Here is a 16501-nt window from a genome sequence, read left to right as displayed (position 1 = left end):
TTTTTGAGACGGAGTCTCGCTCTGCCGCCCAGGCTGGAGTGCAGTGGCCGGATCTCAGCTCACTGCAAGCTCCGCCTCCTGGGTTTACGCCATTCTCCTGCCTCAGCCTCCTGAGTAGCTGGGACTACAGGCGCCTGCCACCTCGCCCGGCTAGTTTTTGTATTTTTTAATAGAGACGGGGTTTCACCATGTTAGCCAGGATGCTCTCGATCTCCTGACCTCGTGATCCGCCCGTCTCGGCCTCCCAAAGTGCTGGGATTACAGGCTTGAGCCACCGCGCCCGGCCAAGCTTTAATTTTCTTACCATTGTCTTAGTACATATTTTTTTCTTACTTCTAATTACTTATTAAATTCCTAGGAAGGCATACCTTGGGTCAGAGTATGAACAATTTGTTTCTTCAAAAGGTTGTTTTAATTTATGCTACCATCAGCAGTGTATATATAACTAGTTTTTCATCATTACCTCTCTCAAGTTGAGTTTTTTTTAACTTAAATAAATTGGTAGAAATGTTACCTTGTTTTACCTTGTATTTCTTTGTTTAGCTCTCAGGGTTATGTATTTTCTGTGTTGATCAGCTGTTTTTCAGTTTGTGAAAATTGTATGCTTATGGCATTTCTCCATCTATTGGGAACTCATTTTTCTTACCAATTTATGATTTTATCTGTAGCCTTTAACTTTCTTTTTCATATTTGATGCAATTAAAATATGTTTGCTATATGTAAATATATATATTATATAATTTATGTAACATATATAATCTACTTTAAAATTCCCTCCAATTAATGTGTAAGCCCTGCCCTTCTGAGGACATCTTGTTTTTCTCTTGTATTTCCTGGTCTTTTCACTGTGCCTGGCACAGAGTAGTCACTAAGTGTATGTTGAATGAATGGAGAATATGCCTGTACAGAAGAGGCATCTACTTTGGGTAGTTATGCAGCTATTTCTTTTCAGAGTTGGGGCTGTGTTCTGTTACTTTTTGTACAAAATTTTAATAGCATTTGTTATTTATAGCATTGTTATTTATTTATTTATTTTTTTTCCTGAGACAGAGTCTCACGCTGTCACCCAGGCTGGAGTGCAGTGGCGCGAAATCCACTCACTGCAAGCTCCGCCTCCCGGGTTCACGCCATTCTCCTGCCTCAGCCTCCTGAGTAGCTGGGACTACAGGCGCCCGCCACCACACCCGGCTAGTTTTTTGTATTTTTTTTAGTAGAGACGGGGTTTCACTGTGTTAGCCAGGATGGTCTCTATCTCCCGACCTCGTGATCCGCCCGTCTCGGCCTCCCAAAGTGCTGGGATTACAGGCTTGAGCCACCGTGCCCGGCTATAGCATTGTTATTTAATAGCATTTGGTAGGGGAAAAGAACTCATTATATGAATCTCTGACTTGTGCCCTACTCTTTGAGTCAGTAAATGTTTCTTGAGCACCTAATATGTACCGGGTGCTGTATTAGGCTCTGGGACAACCTTATAGCAAAGCATTTATGTAAATAACTCAAGGTGGTTTATCTTATGCTGACCAGATGTAATTTTAGTCATTGTAAATCAACTGGACCTTTTGTCATATCGACTGTAACTTACTGGAGTATCTTCCATCTTTGAGGTCCCCTGGTTGTAAACTTCTGCTTCAGAATGGCATCCTCAGGTACATGTCTCACAGGAAAGAAGGTTTGGCTCAGAATGAGAAAGAGTTTTGTTAATTAGAATTGTGCATAATGGAATGTGTGGGCTGTGTTTTTCACATAGTAAATTTACTCTTGCTGGAAATATTCAGGCAGTGGTAGGATGAATGTAAGTCAAGGGCCTGACATAAAGGAATCCTTCCTTGGACGAGTGGTAGTATCAGATATCTGTAAGATAATGTCCAATGCTATGATCCTATTATTGTTTTCAAAGAGCTAGAGACATACTTTCAGCTTTGTCTTAGCCTCTTGAAGTTCTGTCTACTTAAAAATATTTTTAAAATTTTGAAATAATTTTAGACTTATATAAGAGTTGTAAAAGTGGTAGCATTCCCAAATAGCCTTCATCTGGTTTCCCCTAATGTTAACCTCTCATATAACCATGGTGCAGTTACTGAAACCAGGAAATTAACATTGAAATAATACTATTAATTAGTCTATTTGTTCCAATTTTGTCAAGTTTCTTTTTTTTTCATGAATGTCCTTTTTTGGTCTGTGATAACAAATCCAGTTGTCATATATTCTTAGTCTTCTCCAATCTGTTACATTTTCTTTTCTTTTCTTTTCTTTTTTTTTAAGACAGAGTCTCACTCTGTCATCCAGGCTGGATGACACTATCTTGGCAGTGGCACTATCTTGCTCACTGCAACCTCCACCTCCTGGGTTCAAGCAATCCTCCTACCTCAGCCTCCCAAGTAGTTGGGATTACAAGTGTGTGCCACGACACCTGGCTGATTTTTGTATTTTTAGTAGAGACGGAGTTTCACCATTTGGTGAACAGGCTGGTCTCAAACTCCTGACTTCAAGTGATATACCCTTCTGGGCCTCCCAAAGTGCTGGGAATATAGGCATGAGCCACTGTGCCTGGTCACATTTTCTTATTCTTTTTCTTCTCAAGATTTAGACACTTTTGAAGAGTACTAGTCAGTTATTTGTAGAATGTTTCTCAATTTGAGTTTGTGTAATATTTTCTTTTCTTTATTTTATTTTATTATTTATTTATTTTTTTGAGACAGAGTCTTGCTCTATCCCCCATGCTAGAGTGCAGTGGTGTGATCTCAGCTCACTGCAACCTCTGCCTCCTGTTCAAGTGATTGTCTTCCTTCAGGCTCCCGCATAACTGGGATTACAGGCGCCCACCACCACACCCAGCTAATTTTTGTATTTTTAGTAGAGAAGGGGTTTTGCCATGTTGGCCAGGCTGGTCTCGAACTCCTGACCCAGGTGATCTGCCCGCTTCAGCCTCTCAAAATGCAGGGATTATAGGTGTAAGCTACCACGCCTGACCTTTCTAATATTTTCTTATAATGAGATTGAGGTTATGCATTTTTGGCCAAAATGATGTTATTCCCTTCTCAGTGCATCATATCAGGTGATATATAATGCTAGTAGGTCTTATAACTTTGGCCACTTGGTTACATTGGTGTTTGTCAGGTTCCTGAACTCTAAAGTTAGTATTTTCCCTTTGTAATTAGTAAGTATCTTGACATAGCTTTGAATATATATTCTAGTCTTTAATGAACTTTACTTCTTTGAACCTTCATGTTCTAATTTCCAAAATAGGAAAAAATAGGCCGGGCACAGTGGCTCATGCCTGTAATCTCAGCACTTTCGGAGGCCAAAGTGGGAGGATTGTTTGAGGCCAGGAATTTGAGACTAGCATGAGTAACACAGCAAGACCTCATCTCAACAGAAAATCAAGAATAGCTGGATCTCTGTGTTCCCAGGTACTCAGGAGGCTGAGTCAGGAGGATCCCTTAAGTCGGGGGGGTCAAGGTTGCAGTGACCCATGACCACACCACTGTATTCCAGCCTGGGTGACACAGCAAGACCCTAACTCCAAAAAAAAAGAGAAAGAAATAGGAGGGCAGATGTGGTGGCTCATGCCTGTAATACCAGCACTTTGAGAGGCTAAGGTGGGCTGATCACCTGAGGTCAGGAGTTTGAGACCAGCCTGGCCAACATGGTCAAACCCCGTCTCTGTTGAAAAAAATACAAAAATTAGCTGACGTGGCACACGTCTGTAATCCCAGCTATTTAGGAGGCTGAGGCAGGAGAGTTGCTTGAACCCAGGAGGTGGAGGTTGTAGTGAGCCGAAATCATGCCACTGCACTCCAGCCTGGGCAACAGAGTGAGACTCCGTCTCAAAAAAAAAAAAAAAAAGAAATAGGAAAATATACTTTATAAGATTGTTGTGAGATAACGTAAGTAAAACACCAAGCATGTAGGTAGGTACTAGGCATACAGGAGATCTTCAGTAAGTTGCAATTGCTATTTTTATTGCTATTTATGTTCCTGTTACTTGGGAAAGTTTTCTCCTCACTGTTTGAAATGAAACTGAAAAAAAAAAAAAGTTGTCCTAAAATTACCTTTACCAAATTGTAACCTCTCCCTTGGTCTTAGTTTCCTCATCTGTGAAGTGAAAAGGTTGGACCAGAATATCTCTGAGATTTCTTCCAGCTCAAGTGCTGTTATTCTGAGTTACTCTTTAGTTCTTCAGTTGCCTTTTCTCCAAGCTAAACAGCCTAAATTCCTTTTGACCTTTCCACTAGGACCTTTTATTCATCCCTTTGATCATTCCTGTGGTTCTTTTTTTGGATGTTCTCCAAAGTTGTCCTTTTTGAAAAAAAAAATATCCACCTAGTTTTATTGAGTAGTGACTTCATGCCCAGAATGGTGTTGAGCACTGGGACAGAAAATGAAAGATGTGTAAGATGGGCTGTGCCCTGGTGGAGCTTATAGTTGCTAAAAGGAGCAGACGCACACACCCATGGTATTCAAGAATTGCTTGAGTTCGTCCCAGCACCCCCTTTCTACTTCTCTGCCTCTGTCATTCTTGTTTTTTTATTTTTATTTTTATTTTTTGAGACAGAGCCTCGCTCTGTCACCCAGGCTGGAGTGCAGTGGCATGATCTTGGCTCACTGTAACCTCCACCTTCTGGGTTCAAACGATTCTCCTGCCTCAGTCTCCTGAGTAGCTGGGATTACAGGCACATGCCTGGCTAATTTTTGTTTTTTGGAGGGGGGTAGAGATGGGGGTTTGCCATGTTGCCCAGGCTGGTCTCTAACTCCTGGACTCAGGCAACCGTCCCGCCTCGGCCTCCCAGAGCGTTGGGTTTACAGGCATAAGCCACCACGCCCAGCCTATTGATGTTTTTTAATCTAAGCAAAGGAAAAATTGAGGTCTTTAAGGGTCGAGTGATTTTTTTTGTGGGAAGTGCAAGGACAAGAGTGGGTAGTACAAAAAAGTAAATGTGTGTGTTTAAAAGTGTGTAGGTGTGGAGAAACTAGATGTTGTCTTTGATACTAGATACATAGGTACTTTAGTAGTTCAATATAGTGTAGAATGTTAGCTCATGAATAATGGTAGGATAGAAATACAGTGGATGGTAGGACAGCCACAGAAGAAATCCACTGGTTACTCCTGGAGCTGTGAGGAAAAAGAAGGATCTCATAGAACCTAACAGAAGAGGACCCAGCCCAAAGCACGGCTTGTGGAAACTGCTGTTGGCTGTATTCTTTGAACCAGTTTAAGTGCTTTGTGTTTTAGATGGACCATTGCATTGATGTATGTGATGTAATGGGGAGGTGTTCTGTGTTTAGTCTGTATTTTACAAAGCCTGCTTGATACTTATGAATTAAAGCCTAAGTGTCCTTGGGACTGACCAGAAGAATCCTGACTAATCTTTTAATATCCTTGTTTGGAAAGAAAAGTAAATAGTAACATTCCACAATTAGAAATTCTATTTTTTCTTCGTTAGGGTTAAATAAAAAAAATCATTTTCATTCCATGTGTTCCATTTCTTCTTGGAATAAACCAGAATTGAAGGGTCAGTCCTCTTCCTGCTCCCTCTCACCTCTTTTTATTGTAAAGGTAATAAAGCATTAGTGAGAGTTTGGAAGCTAGATTCTTTTATTTTATTTTATTTTTTTTACCAGAGTTATTTTGGCTATAGATTCTTAAATTTATCCATAATTCTAACTGAACAACATAACTCTTTGGTTTCTTGTGTGTTCTTTCTAAACTTGCCTATATGCAGTCTATGCAGTCATGTTTTTAACCTATAATTTTATACATATTATAAGCATTTTTTCATGTTAACAATAATAATCTCTAAGTAAACTGTGCACTCTGATTGATGATGATGTGTCAGTGTAGGTTCATACTTTGTATCAAATGCACCACCCTGGTGTGGGATGTTGATGGCCGGGGAGGCTGTGCATGTAGGGGAAGGGGTATGTGGGAACTCTGCCCTTTCCAGGCAATTTTGCTATGAGCCTAAAACTGCTGTTAAAAAAAAAAAAAATCCCAGCCGGGCACCCAGGCTCATGCCTGTAATCCCATTTTGGGAGTTCATTTTAGGAGTTCAAGGCATTTTGGGAGTTCAAGGCAGGAGGAGCACTCACTTGAGCCCAGGAGTTTGAGGCCAGCCTGGGCAACATAGGGAGACACTGTCTCTACAGAAATACGAAAATCAGCAGGGTGTGATGACAGATGCCTGTAGTCCCAGCAACTCAGGAGGCTGAGGCACGAGAATTGCTTGAGCCCGGGAAGTGGAGGTTGCAGTGAGCTGGGATTGCGCCACTGCACTCCAGCCTGGGCAATAGAGCCAGACCTTGTCTCAAAAAACAAAAACAAAACAACAAAAAACCCTCAGTGGATACCTGATTTTCCACCGAGTGACTGAACTTTAATTAACCATCTCCTTAGTGAACTTTCCTCCCAGTTTTCATTCTGTGTAGTATCTGGCACATAATAATGGCTATTTTATTGCCAAATTGCTTTTAAATGCAATGTGAACATAAAAAAGGTAGTGATTGTGATCCAAACAATAGTGTCGATGATGATAGTGATGATGGAAACTTCTGCTATTTATTGAGTGCCTATTTTGTGAAAGGTACTTTATATATCTTATCTCCTTTCATCCTTACTGCAACTGAGGTTCAGTAAGTTTTCCATGGCCACTGAGCTTGTTGCAGGTGGCAGAAGCAGGTTTTAAACCTAAAAGTGACGGGTGTCTTTGTTTTTTTTCTCCATATACTTCACTGCTGCCCATATTTAAATAGATACTTACTACAATTCTGTTTCCTGGAGTTGACTTAGATGTAGTTCCAGGTTTCCAGGGTGGATTTTTTTTTTTTTTTTTTTTTTTTTTGAGACCGATTTTTACTGTGTTGCCCCGGCTGGAGTGCAGTGGCATGATACCTCCACCTCCTGGGTTCAAGCTATTCTCCTGCCTCAGCTTCCTGAGTAACTGGGATTACGGGTGCATGCCACCACACTTGCCTAATTTTTTGTATTTTTAGTAGAGATGGGGTTTCACCATATTGGCCAGGCTCTGGAACTCCTGACCTCAAGTGATCCACCCGCCTCGGCCTCCCAAAGTGCTGGGATTACAGGTATGAGCCACGCCACCCGGTCTTTGAATTCACTCTCTCCCTTTTTTTTTTTTTTTTTTTACAAACAAGGTCTTGCTTTTGCTGTGTCGCCCAGGCTGAAGTGCAGTGGTGTGATCATAGCTCCCTGCAGGCTTGATCTCCTGGGCTCAAGTGATCCTCCCACCTCAGCCTCCTGAGCAGCTAGGACCACCACACCCAGCATGCACCACCACACCCAGCCAATTAAAAAAATTGTAGAAATAGAGTCTTGCTATGTTGCCCAGGCTGAGTCTTAAACCTCTGACCTCAAGCAGTCCTCTCACCTTGACCTCCCAAAGTGTTGGAATTACAGGTGTGAGCTCTTGTGCTTGGCTCAAATTCTTTTATTTCTTCAGGTATTCAACAGATATGTATTGGGCATCTACCATGTAGTAGACACCCTTGTAGGTGCTGATCTTAGATCTTCTTGGTGAGCTGATCGCTGGGAAATGGGCTAAGTAAGGTTGGAAAGATCCTATAGTCTTTACTTTGAAACAGCTCTGCTCAGATTAACCCTGTAAGTGCTCAGTGTTGCATAGATCTATGTTTCTGTTCTTCAGTGGCCCCAGATGAGCCAGTTCCGAGTATGTGGATCAGAACAGATTCCTGGAATAGACATACAGCTGAATAGGAAGTATCACGCCACACATAAGGTGAGAATTGTCAGTGCATTCTACGTTTATAGTATGCTTTCACACAGGTGTTCTTTGGATCTCAAAAAAATTGTTAGCTGGCTGAGTTTTAGCGAATGCAGAAGGTGAGTCTCAGGGGGTAAAGTGACTTGTCCAAGGTCACAAGGATGCTAAGTAAGTGGCAGACAAAATGAATTTTTTTTTTCAGGGACAAGATCTTGCTCTGTCACCCAGGATGGAGTACAGTGGTGCTATCATAGCTCACTGTAGCCTCAAACTCCCAAGCTCAAGCTATCCTCCTGCCTCAGCCTTCTGAATAGCTGAGACTTATAGGCATGCACCACTGTGTACTGCAAATTTTTAAATTTTTATAGAGACCAAGGTCTCGTTTTGTTACCTAGGTTGGTCTCAAACTCCTGGCTTCAAGCAATCTTCCTGCCTCAGCCTCCCTAAGTGTTTTTAACAGATGAGGCCTTGCTCTGTTGCCCTGGTGGAGTGCAGTGGCATGATCATGGCTCACTACAGCCTTGAACTCCTGGGCTCAGGTGATCCTCCCACCTCGGCCTCCCAAAATACTGGAATTACTGAGATTATAGGTGTGAGCCACCATGCCAGCCTGAATATTTGGACCTATTCTTCCATTGTCTTGACCAGAAAACACTTAAGAGGAAAACGTATGAATTTTCTACATGTTAAAAATAAAGTGATGGCCAGGCACAGTGGCTCAAGCCTGTAATCCCAGCACTTTGGGAGTCCGAGACGGGCGGATCACAAGGTCAGCAGATCGAGACCATCCTGGCTAACACAGTGAAACCCCATCTCTACTAAAAAATACAAAAAACTAGCTGGGCGAGGCGGCGGGCGCCTGTAGTGCCAGCTACTCGGGAGGCTGAGGCAGGAGAATGGCGTAAACCCGGGAGGCAGAGCTTGCAGTGAGCTGAGATCCGGCCACTGCACTCCAGCCTGGGCGACAGAGTGAGACTCCGTCTCAAAAAAAAAAAATAAAAAAATAAAAAATAAAGTGATATTTAACTTTTGGGTAATTTTTTATTGGTTAAATAGCTTGCCTTTGCTTGGAGAGGGTTAACATTAGAACAGACTTTCCTTGGAGGTTATTTGCAAACTACAAGACTTATATTTTCTGTAGTCATTAGTAAAATTTGTGAAACTCTTGCATTTACTAAAAAGTGCAAGAGTTTAAAAACATTCAGTGCTTGATTGCAGTTTTGAATGACTTTTGACTGCTTTCAGGCAGTGTTTTTTTTTTCCTTTTCCTATTACATCAATAAGCATAGAATGTTTTACTTCTCAGAATTGTTCTTGGGAGATGGGGGTCAAGATTTCCTTTTGAAAGTCCTCTTTTGATAGAACTTTAATACCCCACATCTGTCATCTGCTAGATATGGATTAATAGACATACAGTCAATGAGGTGGGCATGTCTTGCTCTGAAATTTGGAGGGCATCTATTAGGTCCAGTTCCAAATGTGTTTTCATTGAATGATAACATGCTTAAAAAAGTGAAAATTAAAAATTGTAGGTGAAAACAAAAATCTAAGCAATAAAAATGCCCTCAGCCCGAGCATGGTGGCTCACACCTGTAATCCCAGCATTTGGGGAGGCTGAAGCAGGAAGATTGCTTGAGGCCAGGAGTTTGAGACCAGCCTAGGCAACAGGCTGTGGATCCCGCTCTCCACAGAACAACAGGCCTTGGACCCCACCTCCACAGAAAATTTTAAAAATTGACTTGGCGTGATGGCATGCACCTGTAATCCCATTTACTTGGGAGGCTGAGGCAGGAGGATCACTTGAACCCAGAAGTTTGAGGCTGCAGTGAGCTATGATTATGCCACTTCACTCTAGCCTGGGTGAAAGGAAGGGACTCTGACTGTATTAAAAAAAAAAAAAATTCTCTCTGACCTGATGAGGAACAAAGCATTCTATTAAAATTTTTTTGCAACTAATTTTAGTTTCTTTCTTTTTGATTAATCAGCTTTCTACTACCAAAGATTTCCCACAGCCTGTTGAGGAGAAGGTTGGTGCTTTCACAAAGATAATAGAAGCCATGGGATTCACAGGACCTTTGAAATACAGTAAATGGGTAAAGTCCTTTAAGTTCTTCTCATTTTTCCTTTTGGGCATTGTGCTTTCTGCTCCTCATAGATTTTTTAAAGCTTCTGCATTGCTTTCATGGAATTCATACATTATTTTGGATGTGAGGACGATCTGGCTGTGACATCTGTCACTGCATTGATCACCAGGGTTGATTCGGCTGATCTGGCTGGGTAGGCAGGTGTTCCCTTCCTCCCTGACCACTCCATGTGCAACCTTTTGAAGCTGTGTTCTTGGTTGAAGAGGATGACCATTCGTTGATTGAGAGTATATAAGTAGCTGCACTCCACTGCCAGAACCTCCAAGTAAGCTCTCAAGGTCCATTTATTATTCTGAGAACTTCTCCAAAATATCTCTGCCCACGTGCCACAACCCCTCACTGCTTCCAGTCAGATCTATACAACATGTGGGACTGAACTAGTCCCTCCACCTGATTCCTTAGAAGCATCTCATAGTAGCAGGCATGGCAACAAGACTGGGCTTTCCAGGCCCTTGCTGCAGGGTATGCCATATATAGACGACTTCTGAGGAGTCAGATGGGCCAAATGTTCTGATGGGCAACATTTTTAAGGAAGCATTACTTTCTGATGAACCTATATTTTATAAGGGATTTTCATTAAAATTTTACTAATCAGCATCTTTTTATTAAGTAATTAAGCCCACGATCTATTGTAATTCTTATTATGGAGGGATATTTGTTAGCTGTGTCAATCCCAGTCAACTCTTGGCCTAGCACATTATCTGTTATAATAGTAGTGGCTGTAAATGAATGAATGTCCTCTCTGCCTCAGATGTATACTGTCCCTGGGCTTTTACAATAATACCTCTAACCAATTATAGAAATAAAACATCAGCCATTCAGTTCTTCTCAGCCCACTTGTCTCCTAGAACAGGTTGAGCATCCCAAATTGGAAAATCGGAAATCCAAAATCTAAAACATTTGGAGTTTTTAGACATGATGCCCCAGGGAAATGCCCATTGGAGCATTTTGGATTTTTGAATTTGGGTTGCTCAGCTGGTAAGTGTAATGCAGAGAATCCAAAATCCCCCCAAATCCAAAATTCAAAACACTTCTGTTTCCGCACGTTTCAGATAAGGAGTACTCAACCTGTAATACCATTTCTCTCTATCACTATGGCAGAAATGCCTTTTAATGCCTTTCAGGGTTGCTGGAATATTGGGTAAGCCGAATCAGTCATAAGTTAAAGCAAGCCCACTCAAAGCAGTAGGGAAGATGTTTCTAGAAAATGTGAAAGCTTTACTCAGAACAACCAAGTAATGCCAGTTACACCATTTTAACAAGTTGGATTCAAATTCGAATTTCAATNCTCCGCCTCCCGGGTTTACGCCATTCTCCTGCCTCAGCCTCCTGAGTAGCTGAGACTACAGGCGCCCGCCACCTTGCCCAGCTAGTTTTTTGTATTTTTTAGTAGAGACGGGGTTTCACCGTGTTTGCCAGGATGGTCTCGATCTCCTGACCTCGTGATCTGCCCATCTCGGCCTCCCAAAGTGCTGGGATTACAGGTTTGAGCCACCGTGCCCGGCCTTCAATTTTATTATAGACTTCTACTTGTGGTTTCTTCTTATGGTGTCTGGTTCTCTTTCTAACAGTTTTCACTACAGCAAATAAGAGCTTCTCTCTATAATTACTCTTTTACCTGAATTCTGAAAAGTGAACAGTAATTCCACAAGCATTTTGTTTTTAAAGGGCTTTGAAAAAATATAGAAAGAACACAAATACTGATAATGATGTTCTTGAGTCCCTAAGGTATGAAGTATCTTCTTAATTGCCAATGAAATATTAGTTATGTTCTTTAAAGTTGTATTTTTAATATCTGAATTTTTTGACACTTGATAATTGTTGGTATATTTGGTAATGTTTTTAAGTAGAATCTTTTCCCCTATTAAAAAAATGTTGTGCTTATGGCATTTGGATTTACAAACTTAAAGTATATGTTTTGTTTGAAAATTAGAAATTAAGAGGGAAGTCAAAACAAAAAAAAGAAAAGAGAAACATTTACAGTTTTATTCATTTCTTGGTGATTGGGTTCCACTTGGTTGCTACCATATGTTTTGTATAGGCTGTTTTTTAATGATTCTAGAGGGAAAATTGACTGTCATTTGGAGGATTACTAAATCATCAGGAAAATTCCTTCACTCTTTTATCCTAAGTTAGCCTCTGATTTGTCTTGGTTCCCTTGTGATATCAACTAAATCCCTGAGGTTTGCATTTTAAAACTCTTTTGTAATGTGATAGTTGTACTTTCTATAACCTTCATTCTATTTTATTTTATTTTATTTTATTTTTATTTTTTTTGAGACAGAGTCTCACTCTGTTACCCAGGCTGGAGTGCAGTAGCGCGATCTCAGCCTACTGTAACCTCCGCCTCCCAGGTTCAAGCAATTTTCCTGCCTCAACCTCCTAAGTAGCTGGGACTACAGGTGCATGCCACCACACCTGGCTGACTTTTGTATTTTTACTAGAGTTGGGGTTTCACCATGTTGGGCCAGCCTGGTCTCGAACTCCTGACCTCAAGTGATTCCACCTGCCTTGGCCTCCCAAAGTGCTGGGATTATAGGAATGAACCACTGCGCCCAGCCTGTAACCTTCATTTTAAAATTTGTTACATCACAGTATCAAAGTATGACATTCTAGTGTAATTGAGATGTGAAAATGTATGTGTAACTTTTCATTTTGAAAAACAAAACCGTTTTCAGCAATGTTGATTCAAATCAATACACTTTCATTGGATTGCACTGGCAAAATTATTTGTTTTGTGTTTTCACATGTATTTGATTAGGAAGTAAAATAACTGCATGTCTGTCCACATCAGCAGTATCAACTATCTTTTCTCTTTTTCTTTAATGTTTTCATGTATTATTCCCATGTTCTGTAATCATATTTAGGATCTTAAATGTAGCTTTTCCTTACCTATGTGAGTATCCTGGAATCATCATTTTTAAAAATTATCTTTATATGCAGTATCAGGTGAGATAAGGACAATATTTACCCAACTCAGTCACATGCCATAGAATAGGTTTCCATATGAGCATTAAGCCAAAAAGTTATTCCTATTCTGAAGGACACTGACAAACTGGAATGTATTCAGAGGTAGGCAGTGAGCCTTATGAAAGCTTTAGAAACTGTTAAGAATGGTTGAAGGAAATAGGGATGCTTAGCCTGGAAAAGAGAAGACAGGATGATTCTTCTCAGGTATTTGAAGGGCAACTGTGAAAAAAAGAAGGTATTCCAGTGGGCAGAATAATGTTCAATGAATGTTACGTGAAGCAGATTTTAAGTTTAGCAAAATAAGAATCTAACAAGAATTGTCCTCCGGTGGGATAGGTAGCCTTACAAGGTCATTGGTCTTGTTTGAACAGAGGCCCAGATGGTTGACTGTGAATCAAGAATGCTGTAGAACGATTTCCAGTAGATAATAGAAGGTTCAAATGATTTAAAAGACCCTTCTAACTCTTTTTATTTTTTTTGAGTTGGAGTCTCGCTCTGTTGTCCAGGCTGGAGTACAGTGGCGCGATCTCGGCTCACTGCAACCTCTGCCTCCCGGGTTCAAGCAATTCTCCTGCCTCAGCCTCCCAAGTAACTGGGATTACGGGTGCCCACCACCACGCCCAGCTAATTTTTGTATTTTTAGTAGAGAGGGGGTTTCACCATATTGGCCAGCCTGGTCTCTTGGCCAGGCTAGTCTCAGAACTCCTGACCTCGTGATCCGCCCGCCTCGGCCTCTCAAAGTGCTCGCATTACAGGCGTGAGCCACCTCGCCAGGCCCTTTCAAACTCTTACATAGCTGTTAATGCAATCCTTTTACTAGATTTGTTTTTCATCCTGTGGGATGTTAAAAAATGCATCAGTTCGTGGGAGAGCAGATTTTCATTTCCTAAAGCTGTTCAAGGTGCCTCTCTTTTACTCAAGTAAAAAATGACTGATGAAGTCTTCTAAAGTTAAAATGAAATAAATATGAAGTCATCCAAGGACCAGACAACTTGTATTGACTGGTTGAAAATTCAGTCCCCTACCTCCTTAACTCAGATCCGTGCATGATTCTTGAAGAAGTTCTTTCCTCAAGTTATTATTTCTAATCTCTGTGTGATAGTCTTAAGGGACTTGCTTTAGAGATTTGTCCAGGAAAATGGCTCATCCAAGTATAAAGGCTTGGCCTTGCAGCAGGAAAAGTGAAGAACTATAAAATGCTCCTGATTGCCATAGCATGAGCAATGAAAACATACTCTGGCCAATCTGGTGAAGTCTTCATTGTTTGTGATGAATGCTTTTTCACAAACGTGTTGTTGGGGAAGCTTCCTTCTAAAGGAAAGTCTTGGGCCTTGGGCCTTAAAGGCAAGTCTCCAGGCAAGGTGATTAATTATGAACCCAGAGGATTTTATATATAGGAATCTGAAGGAGACTACAAGTTTAAAAAAAAATAAGATCAATAAATAGGTGATTAGAAATTTTAAAGTTGGCCGGGCGCGGTGGCTCAAGTCTGTAATCCCAGCACTTTGGGAGGCCGAGACGGGCGGATCACGAGGTCAGGAGATCGAGACCATCCTGGCTAACACGGTGAAACCCCGTCTCTACTAAAAAAATACAAAAAACTAGCCGGGCGAGGTGGCGGGCGCCTGTAGTCCCAGCTACTCGGGAGGCTGAGGCAGGAGAATGGCGTAAACCCGGGAGGCGGAGTTTGCAGTGAGCTGAGATCTGGCCACTGCACTCCAGCCTGGGTGACAGAGCGAGACTCCTTTTCAAAAAAAAAAAAAAAAAAAAAAAAGAAATTTTAAAGTTACATGCTTGTCTATAGCTGAACTGGGCCATAAGCTCTGTCAGAACAGGGATTTTTGTCTGTTTTGTCTACTGCTCTATTCTCATCATCCAGATCAGTGTCAGGCACTGAGTTATGTACTCAGTGAATTATTGGATGAAGCAAGGAGCTGGGGCAGATGTCCTGAACTCCCTGTCTTAAGGATAGGAGTAGACCTGTCAAGGCCAAATTATTAGGATCGTGATATTATTAGATTATCATTAGTTTGGTAATGGCACAGACCAGTGCTTCCCAAGATGTGTTCTGTGGTCAAATACTTCCTAGAACTGCAAGTGTTAACAAAATTAAACAGGCTTTTTTTTTTTTTGTCTGTTGATATGGTGAAACTGATTGATTTGTCAGTGTTGAATTATCTTTGCATTCCTGGGATAAATTTCACTGGATTATGATATATTGTCCTTTTAAAAATATTGATGGATTTAATTTTAAAATATTTTCTTAAGGAATTTTGCATCTGTGTTCATGAAGGCTATTGTTCTATAGTTTTGTTTTCTCCTAATGACCTTGGTTTTGATATCAGGATAAGGTTGGCCTTATTGAATGAGCTGGGAAATATCCTTTCTTCTTGTTTTCTGGCAGAGTTTGTGTAGATTTCGTAACATTTCTTTTTTTTCTTTTTCTTTTTTGTTTTGAGATGGAGTCTCACTCTGTCGCCAGGCTGGAGTGCAGTGGCACGATCTCAGCTCACTGCAACCTCCGCCTCCTGGGTTCAAGCCATTCTCCTGCCTTAGCCTGGGACTACAGGCGCACACCACCACGCCCAGCTAATTTTTATATTTTTAGTACAGATGGAGTTTCACCATGTTGGCCAGGATGGTCTCAATCTCTTGACCTCGTGATCCACCTGCCTCAGCCTTCCAAAGTGCTGGGATTACAGGCGTGAGCCACTGCGCCCAGCTGATTTCGTAACATTTCTTTAGATGTTCAGTACAGTTCTCTAGTGATGCTATCTGGGTCTGCAGTTTGCATTGTGGGAAGGTTTTTAACCACAAATCCAATTTATTTAATAGATACAAGACTATTCATGTTATTTATTTTAGTGAGCTTTGATAGTTTGTATCTTTCAAGGAATTTGTCCGTTTCATCTAAGTAATCACATTCATTGGAGTAAAGTTGTTCATAGTATTCCCTTATTATCCTTTTAATGTCTTCAGGATATGTAGTAATGTCTGCTCTCTGATTCCTGATATTGAAAATTTGTATCTTATGTGTTTTGGGCTTTTTTTTTTCCCCTTGATCAGTTTTATAGGTTATCAATTTTATTGAAAAAAAATTTTGTTTTTTGAGGCGGAGTCTCGCTCTGTCACCCAGGCTGGAGTGCAGTGGCACGATCTCGGCTCACTGCAACCTCTGCCTCCCAGGTTCAAACGATTCTCCTGTCTCAGCCTTTTGAGCAGCTTGGACTATAGGCACGCACCACCATGGCCAGCTAATTTTTGTATTTTTGGTAGAGATGGAAACGTTTTGCCATGTTTCCCAGGTTGGTCTCCAACTTCTGGGCTCAGCTGATCTGCCTGTCTCGGCCTCCCAAAGTGCTGGGATTACAGGCATGAGCCACCACGCCTGACCTGGCTGTGATTTTCAATATTTTATTTTTCTGTTTCAGTTTTGTTGATTTCTGCTCTTTACTATATCATTCTTTCTGCTTGCTTTTAGGTTTAATTTGCTTTTCTTTTCTAGTGTTTCATCATGGGTTTTGTTTAAATGTGGGCTTCTAATGCTGACTTACTCCCCAGATAGGGATATCTGATTTCTATTGTCTATTTCTATATGTCCTGTTTTCCTCTGTATTAACTTTAGACTGGAAGCTCTTAAAAATATGA

The 16501-nt window shown here is 41.0% G+C and overlaps 1 protein-coding gene across 1 annotated transcript in view; it reads left to right on the top strand.

Annotated features, from left to right (window-relative positions):
* UQCC1 (ubiquinol-cytochrome c reductase complex assembly factor 1) overlaps positions 1-16501 on the top strand; it is a 107604-nt gene that overhangs the window by 16696 nt on the left and 74407 nt on the right. The window contains exons 3-4 of the mRNA XM_017886635.1: positions 7662-7754; positions 9725-9832. Coding sequence (XP_017742124.1) covers positions 7662-7754; positions 9725-9832 — 201 coding nt within the window. The remainder of the gene's footprint in view (positions 1-7661; positions 7755-9724; positions 9833-16501) is intronic.

This window comes from Rhinopithecus bieti, unplaced genomic scaffold (genome assembly GCF_001698545.2).
Source record: "Rhinopithecus bieti isolate Rb0 unplaced genomic scaffold, ASM169854v2 scaffold_15197, whole genome shotgun sequence".
In the NCBI taxonomy this organism is placed as follows: domain Eukaryota; kingdom Metazoa; phylum Chordata; class Mammalia; order Primates; family Cercopithecidae; genus Rhinopithecus; species Rhinopithecus bieti.
This window is presented reverse-complemented; position numbering and strand designations above follow the sequence as displayed.